Here is a 16742-nt window from a genome sequence, read left to right on the forward strand (position 1 = left end):
GCTTACTCCATTAGATGGCGATATCACACTAAACGTCCTCTTTCTAATCACTCAGCTGCACCTCCTTCCATTCACTGCTCCCTATAGAGAGAAGAACAGGGCAAACAGATCCGTTGTTATTGCACTTTTTTTGTTTATTGCACTCAAGATACAAGAACAGTCTTCTATGATCCAATACAATCTCTAAAGCAGTAAATTTTAAATCTAAAATATCTTCTACCTCCAACATTACAGCACAATAAACAGAACATCGTTTGAGTGCTGTGAAGCTGCAACAAGTACAGGAGTTGGGCTGTTTGGATGGAGCTGATGTTTGGTATCAGGAGCGAACAGCAGAGACTCGCAGCAGCTGAGTGAACGAACACAGCGTCAAACACTGCTGAAAGTCCTCTGATGGCAAAACACAATGAACTGTGATGGTTGAGGGTGTAAAACAACGATGGAGATAATGTGGATAGGAAAAGACACTTTCTGCCTCAGGCAATGCAACAAAAAAACATTAAAAGTAAGAAATAATGATTCTGTTCCTTGCTTTCTAATTCGTAATTATATTTTCAATTATAAATCTCAAAACGTAGCTGCACTTTATCCTTAGAACAGTATAGCATCTGTACTTTTATATCTGGGACATTTATTTCATGATTACCTTTTTGTTTGCTTTGATGTTTTAACAGTGCATTCATCACCCTAAACTCAATTAAAATGCACTGATTGCACAGGTAATAGCCCTGGAAGGGTATTTGCAGTTTAACTACAATTTTAAACTGCAGCAAAAAGAAAAAGCATGAGTAATACTTATTGTCATTAAATAAATAAATGCAATTTCACTTCCATTTTAATAGAAAACACCACTTTCTCTGCATCAAGAAGACAGTACAATCACAAATTTAAATATTCTAACCAAACTTTGAAAACATTTTTTTTTAATTACTTGAAACCTGTAATTGGGCTTTATTTTCTTTACTCTTGTATACAATAAGGTTGAGTGTGTCAGTGAATTGATACTGAAACAAAAGAAAATCTGAATGTTCTGACTCTACAGCCTTCATAGTCCACTGAACACATGGACAAAATATGCATTCATTCTGTTACAATAATTCACAAATAGGCTTACATTATGTTTTTTTTTTTAAATATCAAAAAAACACCACAAAACTAGTCTCTGTCAGGCATTCATTATTGTAAAACTATGTCAATTATTTAACATTTACAAACAGTAGAAAGTATTGTCAAGTAGACAATGATAATAATTGTACAGCCATTTGAAAAAAAAAAAAATCACCCTGATCTCTTTGGTGGAACATTTAGTCTGGAATTCACAGATTTGTGGACAGAAAAACTAAAAACCACATGATGTCCAGATTGTTGCTTATATTTTCCTATGTGAAAATAGAAGAGCAGCAGGTTTGTATTACTAAGAAATCTGCAGCATTATTTGCTGTAATGCACACACACACACACACGCTGTAAATATGTGAGTGTTTATTGTTGTGTTTGCTAAATGGAAAAATGTTCCACCAAAGTGAAACGATCTCATAAAATGTACAAAAAAACAATACAAACATCGATTGTCATACCTAAACGTGAAGTATTACAACTAACCTGCACTTAAAGTCATCAAAATCTGTGACACTCATAGAAGCACATTATATATTAAATTTCATAGTAATAAGACTTCTAAAAATAATATAATACTAGGTTAATTTCATTACGTACATTGAGCTGTACCAATACTTGCTTATAAGTAGCAGTGAGGCAAAGTTGTCAATACATCATTACAATGTGCATTTTCATATCGGGTCTACTCTAAAAATATTCTGACATGTACATGGTGTCGGTCGCTGCAGGACTAAAGCACCTCCCTGTCTGGTCGGCGGTTTCCTTGCTGTAATTCAGTGCCACCTGCTACATTTAAATGCATGTAAAAAATTTTCACATGAACGCTAAAGTCAGCTAAGATGTACATTCAGAGCATTGAAGGCCTGGCAGTTTGTTTTAATCTCGAAAAATAGACCCAAGTATGACATAGTAGTATAAATTGTTATGTTTAGCTTCTAGTCACATGTCCTGGTCCTCGATTTATTTTGAAGATGACCGTTTTCTGTGCTGTAAACCCGGTAGGGCTAAATGTAGAATTCGCCCTTTAACACATCACTTCCCTACTGTAAATCACAACAGTGCATATCCTGCTCAAACCGTTGCTGAACTCCAAGAGGAACTATCTGAGGGGACAGTATGCAGATTCAGCACCAAGTACAGACTAATAAAGTTACTCTATAAGAAATTACTTGTGCTTGTTGTGACATTGATAAAGTGAACCAGAGTTACTGCAGTTAAAGTCAGTGTAAAGTAAAATTCTGAGATTTTTTTTCCCCAAACAGGAAATAAAGACTGAAAACGTGAAAAGACTGAACTATGTGGAGTTACCCTGTTAGAGTGTTTATCTTCTCTGTGTTCAGGATTTTTTAGGTGACAAGAAATCATTGTTCGATGACACACTGACCTCTCCTCCTAACACGAAAACATTATAAAAGCTAGAGTGCATCGGCATCAGTGCTTCTCCCGCTGGATTACGAGTTTCTATACCTACTACAGCCTACAGTTTGCCAGCTAGCTGCCTTCGTCCAACAAATGCATCATGTCTGGATGACAGAATTTGCAGAACACCTCAGGCTAGTTTTTTGAATTTCCTACAAATGAGATGAATTGATTTTGTGAAGTACCAAACTGATGAGGAGCAGAGGATCCAACATCACCTGTCTCTGCACTGACTATCTTACAATGGCTGGTTTAAAAAAACTTTCATCAGAGACAACTGAGATTCATGGATAATCTACTGTTATTCTTAACTCATTCCACATCTGCAAAGCAACAAACATATTCTGTATCTACAGAGCAAGTTCGCAATTCACGTCTAATTCTTTATGGTTTGTTTAAAACAAACTCAGGTCTGTTTTCAGGGTTGGTTTGGTCCATTTTTGTTTCAGTGTTTCAGAGAATGCTGCTTATTTTTCCACAGTTATGGATCCTCATTGTATATACTTCTATATATTTTTTAATTATTTAAATTTGGCTGGGTGGTTACATTTTTCTGCAATGTGACAAACTGAGAAAACATATTCTTTACTGCTTTACAGGGACATCAGAATTCAGAGCATGAACATTAAAAATAGAAATAAATGGCAAATTAAATAAAGTGTGACTCTAAAACTACTGGCTTTTTGCTTTAATGAAAAAGGGGTATTACAGCATTTATTTAGAAGACATGTTGTTAAATATACGCATTTGAAGATTTGTCTGTTTGCTAATTGCTAACTTAGTAAGTAGGAAACACTCTATTAAAAATAAAGATTTTTCAAAAGAAGATGCCAGAAGAAGTTTTAGGTTTTGTCTATTCAAAACCTAAAACAGGAAATAAATGTATTGCAAAAGTTATTATGGGGTGGAAATTTCAGCTCAGTTATGGTATGTATTTATCAAAATATAATCCATTACATAGTGACCTAGAACAGTTCTGTTTTCTAAATCACATTTTTGTTGGTGTTACTCCCTTTTTAATGTCAAAGATCCAGTGAATCTGCTGCTTCCACCTGACATGTCATCACATTTTTTGCTCAGTCACCCTATTTGTTACCTAAAGACAGCTGTCAAACACTGCACTGTACGAAAAGGACAAAAAATGTGCTAAAAGATTTGGTGTGTATATGTGTAGGTGTGTGTGTGTGTGTGTGTGTGTGTGTCTTTGTAGTTGCATGTGTACAATATCACCTTAGCGACTCCTATACAGATGCACAGAAAGTTTCACAATTAGCACAACAACGCTGTCATTGTTTTGTTTTTTTTTGGTTTCAGGAAAGAGGATGTGTGGTACAAAGGTAGGTACTCAGCACGTTGTCTGACAGGGTTAAACTTTGACCTTAAGGCCTCACATTTGCCCAAAGAGGATGGAGCAGAGCAGGAAGATGGCATAGAGAAACATCAGACCCAGACCCAGCTGGCGGTTCAGCCTCCAGTGGTTCAGATGAACACTCATCACCTGCAGGCAGAGATGGGTCAGTGCAGAGAGAGCAGTCAGGACAAGACCCACCTGGAAGACCAGTTTGCTTTGTTTTTAACCAAGTTTTCTTTCTACAGTGGGCAATATAACACACCAGGATGTTAATTCTACATAAAACCTAACTATTTTAGATGAATCTCAGAGTTGACAGATATTTGATAGTGGATATTAATAATTTAAGAAATAAAAAAAACAACAACATACTATATAGGACGTATTTTAACATGAATAACATGGGTATGCCTCCTTTAAACCTGCATGTATTTACTTTTTTGGCCACTATGGGGCAGTGGTACAACTTGTGAACACAACAGACAAAGTTACAGAGATAACTTTTACTCTTTATACTCTCTACCAACTCCTGAGGGAAATATCTGGTTCATTAGCAACTAGGTGCTCTACCATGTTTTATAACTTTGTCAGTTTGCCATTTGGCGTTTAGTAGGTAAAAAACTGCTGGTTTCACAGAGCTTTACCAGAGAATATCGGCAAAGTTGCTGCAGTGAGCAACAATGTTGTCATCCAAAGTGCTTGGAGATTCACAAAAGCTAAAATACTCTGTTGAGCTATAGTCATTTATTTATTACAGTATTACTATAACAGTATTGTTTAGAGCAGTTTTAAGTTTGGTTTTCAAAGATGTACTAAGAGGGATATTTTGCATGTGACATATAAACTTATAAGAGCACTCTACGGGACTAGTTCTGTAGTGACTGCACATTTCTGGATAACCTCACACATATCTTTGGCATTTCTGGACTGAAACTGGCGCTGACAAACAGGACACCGATCAGCCACAACATTAAAACTACTGACAGGTGTCGTAAAGAACATTGATCATGTTTATACAGTGCAATGTTCTGCTTGGAAACTTCTGGTCCAGGCATTCAAGTGGATGTTACTTTGATGGGTGTTGCCTATTTAAACGCCGCTACAGAGCAAATACAGCCCACCCATGACAACAATCCTTCACTGACAGTGACCCCAGTATGACAGTGTGCATCGCCACAAGTCAAAAATTGCTCAGGAACAGCTCAAGAAACATGACAAAACAGTCAAAGATGTTGGCTCGACATCTCTACTCCCCAGATCTCGATCCAATTGAGCCTCCATGGGATGCGCCAGAACAAGCCTGATCCACAGAGGTCTCACTCGGGAACCCACGGGATCTAAAGGATCAGCTGCCAGACACCGCAGGACACCCAGAGGTTCTGTTTTCATGGCCTGACTCACCAGAGCTGTTTTGCCAGCATGAGACAGACCAACACAGTACTAAGTTTTAACATTGTGGCTGTATGGTGTATGTGCTGAGGTTAATATGCTAATGAAAGTCTAATCAATTAATCTGTGAAAACTGGCAAACAATACGGACAGTGTCAATTTATCAGTCAAGCTAGTACCAAAAACACCCACATGATGAAAAGCCAATACTGTTAACTATAGGACGGAAATTATTTTATTAGCAGTGAAGGCCTCAAACTTAAAACAAAACATTTTAGAAACTGTTCCTGCTTTTCATTTTTGTACTGAGCTACTGACCTTCCAAACATGCAGGTCAGCTCAAGTTTGCAGGATGTGCATTGCATACAGATTTAATTGAAATAGTTAAGTTAACATAACTTAAAATCTTAAACTTGACTGATTTTACATACTGACCACATGAAAACAGTTGTGTAACATTCGGTATTTTGTGTTTACTCACCGTCAGAAACACGGATGCCAGCAGCAGGATGACAGAATATACAAGTCCTTTATTATTTATAGAAATCTGCAGGAGGAAAAGAACAAATGTTTTATTTTATTACCAACCCAAGAGATTACTTTAACATGTCACACACAGATAAACATCAGTAACCCAGGAAAAGTGTGAACAGAAGGAAGAAAAGAGATGTTTGTGGAGATAAAGCGTTTGCATACTGATGATCCATGGTCCACTATAAGGGTACGTAAAGCCCAGGGGAACCCCAAACCCAGCAGGATGTCAAAGATATTGCTGCCTATGGAGTTAGACACTGCCATGTCCCCCATGCCTGAAAAGAGATGAGAAAAGTGGCAGAGAAACACTGAACTGAAGCACTTGCACCACCAAGAGAGAAGAGGCAAAAGGTGTAGAGTTCAGGATAACAAACTGGACAGTCTTCTTACCTTGACGAGCGACAATCAGACTCGCCATGCAGTCGGGTACGCTGGTTCCTGCTGCCAGGAAGGTTATACCCATGATGTAGTCCGGGATGTCGAGGGTGTAGCTGATGATAGTGACCTGATAGGAACATTAACACACACCAGAGTCAAGAATTCAGCTGTAAACAGTGGCATGAGTAAAGCTGTATGGCTGTATAGTGAGAACAGCAATCTTCCACAACATGATTTAGAAAATGCACAAGGGGACCATTTCTAAGGTAGTGCATTCTCATTATCAGTTACTCTGTCCTGTAAAATCTTTGAATTGGGTTCTGTTTTGTGTCATACATCAAGGCATATCAGCATGTAGTTTTATAGTACATCTAAAGTTGTAAACCAAAGTGTACATATACTTGTAAGACCTTAGAAATCATGACTGTTTTCTTCCAATGACTCCGATTGATCTTAATTTTCTATGAAGGAATCATGGAAACACATGTGTCTTTATCACACAAAAAAAATCAGGCATTTTGGGTCTTTCTGACAAGTTTTTGCTTGCATCTCTGACAGATTCTCTTCACAGGATTGGTGCAGTTCAACTAAATTTGTTGGCTTTCTGACATAGACTTGCTTCTTCACAGGTATTTGATGGGGTTTAAGTCCGGACTTTGGCAAGTCTGTTCTAAATCCTTGATTCTAGCCTGATTTAACCAGAGTTAAGCATCTTACTTCTTCTTTCATCCAAACATATTCTGGTCATTGTGGCCAAATAGTTTAGTCTGACTAAATATATGTTTGGAGGAGAGAAGGTGAGGTGTTAAACCCTGAGAACAACATATCTTCTGGTGGTATTATGATGTTCTGGGCCTGTTTTGTTGCCAGCACCACTGGTAGCTTTACAGTGCAAATGGAATAATAAGGAAGGAGGAATACCACCACATTCTTCAGTAAAAACCTAAAATCATCAGACAGAAGGTTGGGTCTTGGATGCAGGTGGGTGTTCTAGCAAGTCCATAACCCAAAATGTACTTCAAAAGTGGCAAAGAAATGGCAAAATCAAGCTATAATCAAGGATTTAGACCGGCCTCCCTAAAGTCCTGACTTAAACTTAAAGGTACAACCAGAAACTTGCTAGAAGCATGTGAGCAGCTATCCAAAGTAAATCTAGTTGAGGTGAAATTGGCCAAGGGACATTTAGTCAATTATCAGAATTGCTGTTTATATTTATAAAAGAACTAAAATGCAGGATTGTTTTCTGTGACAAAGATGCACGTGTTTCATGATTCCATCATACAAAATTAAGAGTCATAGAAGTCACTGGAAAATCAAGACTGCCATGATATGCACAGTCTTTACAAATGTATATAAACTTTGGTTCTCAACTGTATGCCTAGTCATAAAGAATACAAGTAGCTGTAGATTAAATCTGTATTGCTGTGGACCCACAGCCACCTGTCTGCCTTCTTACCATCCACACCATGAGGTAGGAGAAGACAGCGATCCATAATGTGGAGGCCACGAAGGTGACCATGAACCAGCGGTGCCAGCGTGGCAGAATACAGTTAGGCACAGTGCAGTAGAGCAGGAGGCCCAGAGGCCATGTGATCACCCACTTCACCCGTGCACAGAAGCCGCCTGTAACAAGCAGCAAGTCAGACAGGAGAACACATGGTGGCTTTTAATTAAGGAAGCAAGAACTCCTGTCAATCAAGGAAGACTAATAATAACATTAACAATTTTCAGGCAAAGTCTCCAGAAGCTTAAAACTGACATAAATACTGAGGTCAACTGTCTAACTGTTGACTAATGGGTCAGTGGGCCTTAGCCAGCTAATACAGTTTCAAAGGTAACTTGGTAGTAAATTGTCTAAGAGACTGACATATTCTCTTGTGTGAGCATTTGTACGACTGCATGACATAGTTAGGCACCATCTACGTAACAAGGTATAATCAAGTAAAACTGCATCAGTTAAAACAATTATCAGCCAAGCAGAGATAGATAAAATTGATGGCTGTTTTAATCCTCTGCACTCTAACCAGCTTCTGGGTGTTATTTTAAATTTTTTTTCTGCCATCACATCTTTACTCACTGTGGGCTCATTTTTCACTGCAATATAAAGTCCTGGACCTCTATGGAAACAGTACGACCATCAGAAATTTTAAAATCTGAAGCTTCTTTCTATTTTTACAGTTTGTGGTTCTGATGAATGGTGCCATTTTGGTGAAGTTTGTTTTAAGATAACATGCCTTTCGAAACCCATGGGTGTATTTTTGTGTTTAGATGGTTAAATCTTACTCATAATGTTACCTGTACTTGCTGTTAATAACTGTTAGTGCAACATTAGTCTCACCTGGTATGCGCACTGGACTGAAAAGCCCATCTTCATCATCCTCTTCCTCCTCTGGATGGCACACATCAGTGCCTGGTTTGTCTCCTGACTCTACGTCTCCTATGCCGGGTCTCCCACCTCCATTCTCCAGACTGCAGGAGCCCGTCCTCTTCACACTATTGCTGGTTGATGCGCCTCTTGATGCAGGACCGGCCTCGACATCCCGCTGGTTCTTTGAACTACGGATCAGTCTCTGTCTCTGTGGTGAAGAGTTTTAGATGTAGAGTTTGATGTGTTTTCGTATGATGTGTAATAATTTGTGCATCAAATACCTCACTGATAACCATGCGTCCTGCCATAGAGAGTCTGGTGCGAGGCGAGAAGTGGGGGGTAATCATAATACGCAGGCCTGCCTCTGAGAAGGACAGTTTGTGGGGGTTGTGGATGAGAAGCTCATCTACCATAACCACTGGAGGGTCTGGACCGTGGCCTTGGCCTGTGAACAAGGTGTTTGTAATTAAACACAAGACAAATAGCAAATTTGCACTAAAGCTCCACAGACATGTTAATCAGCTTGATCAACAACGCTGCAGAACCTTTGTTGAGAAGCACCATAGATGTATTGCAGCCCGAGGCGTCCTCTCCCATCTTGTCATCTCTGTGTTCCTCAGATCGGAGGCAGCGTGGCCCAGCGTTCCTGAACTTACGCATCACAAACACCATAATCTGGGAGTTGAACCTGAAGCAAAACACATACTGCTGTCTTATATCTGCAATAAACAGGGTTTCCCCTGGATTTACACGTCAAGGGATGATGGCTGTTCAGGAGGTTTGGTTAAACTTACTTCATGATTATAATGTAGACTCCATACATGGTCATGAGGAGCAATGACTCCCACCTGTACAGCAAACAGGACATCTGTATTAGTCGGACACACTGCAAAGGTACAAAACTAAATTTCTTGTCAACAGACCTTAATGGCAGATAATTCTGGTATGATTTAAATCAATATAAATGTGGATACTGACCTAAATATTAGTAATTTTTAATATGTATGATCATGAATTACAGAGCATACCGTGTTTTTCAGGCTCATTAGTGCTGCACACTGCTATTTTTCTGGTGTCCAAGTAGGATCGAGTTATGCCAACTGCCATCTCTTGGGTAATAGGATTATGTTGCCTTGTAAGTGAGCCAACTGATTCATCATTAAACAGCCACCATCAGATATGGCTTTAGTAGTGCAATCGCATTTTATTTTTCAAAAACACTGACACAACAAGACATTACCTGCACATGTGAGCACATGACTGTCAGCTGGTCTGAGCAGGCCTCTGGTTTAACCAATGTCTCTTGGGCTCAGCTACTTTTACAGTTATGCTGCTTTGTGAAGGTTTTAGTCCAAAACAACTTGGTCCATAAAGTTAGGACAGACCCTATTAATTCTAGGAATTCCTCTAATCTCCAAAAGCTCTGAGCTACTTTTAGCTTTAGGATGTTTTGTGAATGCAGACTCATCGTTGAACAAAAACCACTATGCATCAATGCCTCGACCTAATCAGCTTCCCAAACAAACAGCCAAACTGATCTTGTGCAAACAGCTGTACCACTAAGAAGAACAGACACTTGATGACCTGCACTGCACCACCTGACAGACTTATGTTTCACATATTCTGAGACTGATTTGGCTGAAATCAGCTGAAACACAAATCTGTCAACTTGTTTTCAATAGAAGAGTGGTGAGGTGAAATACAGCAAGACAGCTCTGGCTTGGCATACTGAGGTTCAATAAACACTGCATATATCACTCAAGAATCCTTTGCAACAATGGCCATTAAGTCCTTGGATAAATCTACTTTCAATAAAACCTCTAACACAGACAACAATGGAAAGCCATTTTTTATTTACAAAAGGCCTACAAAAGGTTGACAGAAGAGAAAATATTCAGGACAAGAAGCTCAAAAGGCCTCCAGAGCACTGAATAAAACTGTTGAGAAGGAACAGCTATACAAAGGAAATCAATCTTGCAACTACTTCCATATCAATTGAAGCTTTTATATCTCTCTCTAGTTTTTCAAGCTGTACGTGACTGGCCAACTACATGATGCGTGGTGTCGTTTGTGTGTCGGCACTGACAGAGAGACAGAGACAGAGAGAGAGACAGAGAGACAGAGAGAGAGACAGAGAGACAGAGAGACAGAGAGAGAGACAGAGACAGAGAGAGAGACAGAGAGACAGAGAGAGAGACAGAGAGACAGAGAGACAGAGAGAGAGAGAGAGAGAGAGAGCAGCCACTACAGAGACAACACGCTGGAAAGGTGAGAAAATGAGTGACCGCAGGGAAGTCGGTAAGGTTTAGAAGCATTTCAATTACATCAATAACACAAAGGCTGAGTGTAGAGTATGCAAGGTTAAAATCTCATATCTAGCAGGCTCTACAAATAACTTGCACAGGCACATTAGAACTGTACACCTATCAGGGTAGTTGGAAGAAAAAAGACAAGCAAGTGAACCTGCTACAACTGAAAGTGCAGGTTTACCCACTGCAACTGTTGCTGCTGCTGTAACGTCGAGAGTACATCCAGCAACCACCATAACCACCGAGACCTACAGCCCAGAGTCTATGACACAGTTTGTGCAAAAGACTTTGGTTGATTATGAGTGATTCTCTAAGCTTCTCTATGTTGTTTCACTGTAAATAGTTAAAAGTTTATAAATTTTACACAATGAGAGACTGGATCGTTTTGTCAAATTGAGATGGGGATTTGTTTTTGTACTTAAAACTTTATTTTTTGTAGAACTCTGTGCCGTGTTGAGTTTAGTAAGTCATATAAATAATAAACAAAATGTATGTTTTGTACATTAGTAATTCATTTTACACTTAATTTTACATTATTTTTGGTAATAAATTAATTTTAGCAACAGAAAATCTGCAGAGCCACCTGAGAACCAAAAGAGTCAGCTCTTTTAAAAGAGACAGAATTCCCATCACTACTGCAAAGCACTGATGATGTGTGAAGTGGCAGCGAATAATGACACACACTTCCACACAAACAAAACAAGTCAACATTAATTTCACAGCAAATTTTAAACTGAACTTGTTCCTCATCACATCTGCTGACTTGGTAAAGAGCCACAGCTGGCTGGAAATACATATTCAGATGTTTTGTTATTTGTCATGGGATAAATCAGGAACGTAATCGATTTAAAAAGTGGCACAATCCCTGATTGTGGAACTTTTGACACTATCATAATCATGATTGTAATCACAGTCATTTGTGGAAGAGGCTGTGACACTAATCAGAGCTGGAGAGAGACATGAGGTGAGCTGGTAGAAAATGTGATCACATGATTAGTAATGTTTGAAACAATAGCGAAACTATGAATCTATTGTTTAATGTGCAAAAAAGTCTATTGTTATGATGCTGTCAATCATTCTCATCATTGTGCCAATAATGTCAAGTGAGTTAATGTTGACAGGAGTGTTTGCTCTTCTTCCATCAAACCTTATCTTGTAATCTAACATTTCATTTAGTCAAACTTGAGGGAGAAAGTTTGAAGCTGAAACCCAAAGACAAATCTAAGCCGATGTATATGGAATGTGTATTTTAAAATGTGTGTGTAGTGTAAAATGTCGTCTCATGCACCAACCAAAGACTTGAGAAATTCCTGAACCAATCTTTTTTAAAGCATTAAGAGACATATACAGTTCAAAGCATGTAGACTCACCAGACAACTGTGGCATCATAAATAACCTAAAGAGGGAAAAAAATTGATTCTATAAAATGCAGCGAAGAAGAATCAAAAATAATCAGAGAGAGTTTTGCTGCATAAATGCACATCTTACCAGGATGAGAGTCAGTACAGACAGAATATAGTAGGAGGAATCTCTAAAAAGAGACCACCATGTCAGAACCACCGTCTGTGGAGTAAAGTTATAAATATTAGAGAGTTAAATCATTAAATAACAAGCGTATGCACAGTAAGAATCCCATCATTCAGAGCACCATCTGCATACAGAAACAGGTGGAGATCTTTCAAATAGAGAGGCGGTCTCTCTAATGTCTTCTATTAATAAACACACACTGTGGTATTCTTTCAATAGGAGATTTATACGTGAGTAATACCATAGCTAATACATTTATATATAAAATATATAAAGCAATACTTAAACCACATTTCCAATTTCAGAACCAGATAAATGACTCTGTCTCAAGTCTAAAAAGATAATATCTCTCTTATATTATACACTCTGCACGCTAAGCAGGCAGGGACATATGAACTGGCTGAGGAGACATAACACATGTGATAAATGCATGCAAGGATTTGCTAAAAGTGTCAAAGATTTGTGGCACCTGGCCTGCAAAGATTCCACTCAGGCCGATGATGACCAGGATGTTGAAGACAGCTGAGCCCACAATCGTGCCGACTCCAACATCTCCTTTCGTGATGAAGACACCTGATGGTGGAAAAGGTTTGCATGACTTCAGACTGAATAAAATCTCTACAGTCTCTCATTTTGTGTTCGGAGTGAAAATTATTTTTTAAATGAAAGCCTTACTGAAAATCATCTACAACATTCATGTTAGATGCCTTGTGTGTTTGGAGGGGATAATAAATGCTTTTAAAGGCTCTTAAAGTCCAATAAAAATCAGTTCCTGTCCTACTAAATAAAAAAAAAAAACTATTTATTTTAAAAAAACAAAAAACATTGTGCTTTTAAACAGAACTCTGCTGACATCTCCTGGATAATTCTGGAACCTGCAGAGACCAGGCACTTCATTTTGGTTAAAATGTTGAGAATAAGTGAAAATTCATTCTAAAGACTGGCACAGCTGATTGTTGGTCTAAATTGGCTGAGGTTCTAACCAATGAGAGAGGTGAAAAGCTCTGGAGCAGAGCTTCCTGCTGCCATAAATGTTGCCCCGGCCACATCTTCACTGAGCTGAAGATTCTGTATGATTAAAAAAAGGGCAGAATTCAACAAGAATAATCAAACAATGAACTGTTCAAATAAGAAACTTATATCTGAATGCTAGCTGGGACTGGTTTTCCTCACCTCAGATATTTTCTCAAGAGAAGGGACAAAGTAGTCGTCACAGACGATGGCCAGGGCGTAGAACATGTAAATGGCCTATAAAGTACAGCAGAGCACAGATAAGACAGCTGATGGACACATACACACACAATGTCTTTTTATAACATGAACCAGTTATATAGGTTTTAGCTTGCAGTTTGTGCTTGTTTATGCCATTATGATGATATATGTCAGCAGGATGAGTCAAGGATATAAATAGATAGAAAAAATATGCAGATTTCAGGTGATATTAGGAAAAACACTCACACATAGTGCATGCAGACACACAGCCCCATGCTTCCTCTGCTCCTTGGTGAAAATGTCCTCTGGAAACTCATGGATGGCTGCAGGGGGGATGACATTATGAAGCACATTTTTCCCAACTACAGTCTTTTACATTTCTTTAAAATGCCTATGACAACCTGCAAACATAAAGAAAAAAAACCTGTTTTGGCATCCATCACTACATGCAGTAATTTCAAATGACCTCCAGGATAAAAACAACAGTATATAATTTTTGGATTATCACCCTGTGTGACTAATTTAATTTCTTCCAGACATGGCACAACCCACAGCACCACCATGTAGACTCATCGTTGGTCTTGCGGAAGTGAGGTGGAAATGCAACTGGCAGCTGCTTCCTGTCCTCCCTCGAGTGTGAAAGCAAGAAAAAACGGTTAATGACAGCTTAGCTGGCTTCTGTTCCCTTGACATTGCAAAAGAGGGCCTCGACAGTGGTACAGCTCCAATTTACAACTCTGAGCTGAGCTGGATGAATTTATACTAGTGGTGAGCACGGAGCTATAAATAGCTCCTGTGCTGTGTGAGGCAACAGCGGGTCGACAAGCACACAATAAGAGTGTAGCCGTCACGATGCGTGCTGCACACTGCACCTCGGCTGCATGGAAACTGAACAACAGACTGTGTGGATTATGACAGGGTCCCTTGTGATCAGGGATATGAGATTTGATCTCTGACACTACAGTGACAGAAATTGAGAGGAGGAGGCCATATGGTCTTAAGGAGGGGACAGCAATTTCGTCATGTTCAGTTCCAAAACACTAATGTTTGTGCGGTAATGTGTACACATTTGTGTTATTGTGCCATAAGCTGATCTCTGTGCATCATTTTAAAGAGTTGGGGTTGAAATGAGTTCCGAAGGTTCGCTGCATCTCTTAAGACTGAGGAAAAAGCCTATTTTGTGTGCCAGCTGTTATTGCAGGGCAGGGTTCATCCAATAAATCATCAAGGCTTAGCATGTAAACTTTCTGTCATCTTATCGCACGAAAGGAGCCTAAATGTGAAACTGCACTGTATGCATCTTGTCAAGCGGCCTGTCAAGCTGATCAGCTGTTGGACATCTGTGCTCTCTCTTTCTCTCTCTCTGTGGCTTTATTTCTTTCACCTTCTTTGCTCTCTGCGTCCTGTCGAAGAGCTCTGGAAGACTTCCAGTCTCCTTTCTGCCCTAAAACATAAACTCTCAGGTTATGCCGTCGGTGGAAACGCTACAACATGTAGCTCAGATGGACGCTTTGAAGGGTTGCTCTGGTGAAGGTAGTTGCTATGGCGACCCTCTCCCTGGGGGCAGCTTTTTTTTTCTTTTTTTTGATGGGTGGCAGTAGGAAGCCAAAGGCAAGGCGATTGCATGAACAGTGAGAAAGGGGGAGGTGAATATGTGTTTCCCATGGTTAGGATTTCTGAAAAATGAAAAAAAAGAGAAGTGACAGCAGCTCTGGACCATGATGTCTAAAAATATTTATTTTTCCTTACAAACCCTCAGGAGAGGTCTGAGAGAGTGAAGGAGGGGGAAGAACGCCACAGAGATACATGGAGACAGAAACTGGTTTCCTGAAGGTTGCTGGACAAGATTGTGCTCTGCCAAGACTCTGAGGCTGCAGTTTCACAATTCAAGGCCACAAACTGAAACACTGTAGATGAAGATGATCCGGAATCTGCAACTCCCCAAGTCAGGGATCTAATCCAGATGTGTCAACAGCTCGATAAAGTTTACTAATCAGCAGAGAGCATTTGGGCTGTGGTATTGATGTGTACTTACTCTGAAAATATATTAGTTTTCTCAGTGTTTGGTGCCTTTTTGGCGTCAGAATCACAAGATACTCCCACAATTCGTTCATCTCTGACTCTGTTTGATCTGTTTAGCTCCAGGTGATTGCTCTGGGATGGTGTTAGTGCCGGTTCAGAGGTTCCTCCTTTAGGAACCAGTTTGATTTTCTATGGGCTGGAGAGCCACCACAGAGCCGCGTAATTACATCACTGCATACGTCTCCCGGCAACACTAGCGCCAAGCACAACAACAACAATGGTGGACCACATCGTCTCTTTACAAATGTTGCTCCTGGCTAACCGAAGCTCTGGATTTACTTCTTCTTCACTTGATTAGGCAGTGTAGATGCTACACTACTGTTAAATAGTCAGAAATGGTATTGTCTGTCTTTTCTTGACCTCCATGCAAAAAGAGAAGAAAACATAGCCATTGAGCTACAATAATTGAACTCTAATGACACAGGGTCAGGTTATCATGGAGCATTGTTGCAGTGGTTTGCCATGAATAGCAGCAATGACACACTTTTCCTTAGCATTGAGAAAATCTGACCAGGTCTTATCATGGCAGCCACTTTAGACACTTCCAGGTCATTTCACTCAGTTGTGAACCTTCCCAAGTAAAGAAAGGAAAAAAAGACCATTCAACCTTAATTCAGTTTTTTTTTTTTTTTTAAATGGCTGCTAAAGAGTGTAGTTGGTTTTCTTGATATACAGTAATCATGGCACATGAGGTTCTTGGTTCTGCAAAGTGTTGTGTCTGTTGTCAAGTAATTTTTGGTGGCTGACAGCCGGTTCTTAGGATGTGAAAATGAGAAGAACTAGTCTGAGATGAAACACTGGCTCTGAACCAGCCCTTGAATGGCCTTGGTGGAAAAGCAGTGAATCTTATACTACCTCCACATATATTTGCTTCAATACTACACAAATTGAAGTACTAAAGAGACTGTAATAGTTAATTAGGTCAGATCGCTTCACTGAGTGATTTAAAGTCAAACAATGTTTTGGGGAAAAAAAATTAACATTATATACAACTAGTTTTTACGTGTTTAGGGAGCTAAAGGCCTGATTTTATATATATATATATATATATATA

At 39.3% G+C, this 16742-nt stretch overlaps 1 protein-coding gene across 1 annotated transcript in view; it reads right to left on the reverse strand.

Annotated features, from left to right (window-relative positions):
* Positions 1-109: 109 nt before the first annotated feature.
* Positions 110-16742, reverse strand: part of LOC111575218 (sodium/potassium/calcium exchanger 3-like) — a 30284-nt gene continuing 13651 nt past the window's right edge. Inside the window, exons 3-17 of the mRNA XM_023280208.3 lie at positions 13853-13929; positions 13568-13642; positions 13378-13462; positions 12864-12967; positions 12356-12430; positions 12238-12263; positions 9353-9406; positions 9104-9246; positions 8840-9003; positions 8529-8766; positions 7647-7813; positions 6203-6317; positions 5975-6087; positions 5760-5825; positions 110-4036 (exon numbers count right to left, since the gene is read on the reverse strand). Of these exons, the coding sequence (XP_023135976.1) occupies positions 3926-4036; positions 5760-5825; positions 5975-6087; positions 6203-6317; positions 7647-7813; positions 8529-8766; positions 8840-9003; positions 9104-9246; positions 9353-9406; positions 12238-12263; positions 12356-12430; positions 12864-12967; positions 13378-13462; positions 13568-13642; positions 13853-13929 (1613 nt within the window). The 3' untranslated portion in view covers positions 110-3925. The remainder of the gene's footprint in view (positions 4037-5759; positions 5826-5974; positions 6088-6202; positions 6318-7646; positions 7814-8528; positions 8767-8839; positions 9004-9103; positions 9247-9352; positions 9407-12237; positions 12264-12355; positions 12431-12863; positions 12968-13377; positions 13463-13567; positions 13643-13852; positions 13930-16742) is intronic.

This window comes from Amphiprion ocellaris, chromosome 14 (genome assembly GCF_022539595.1).
Source record: "Amphiprion ocellaris isolate individual 3 ecotype Okinawa chromosome 14, ASM2253959v1, whole genome shotgun sequence".
Lineage (NCBI taxonomy): Eukaryota > Metazoa > Chordata > Actinopteri > Pomacentridae > Amphiprion > Amphiprion ocellaris.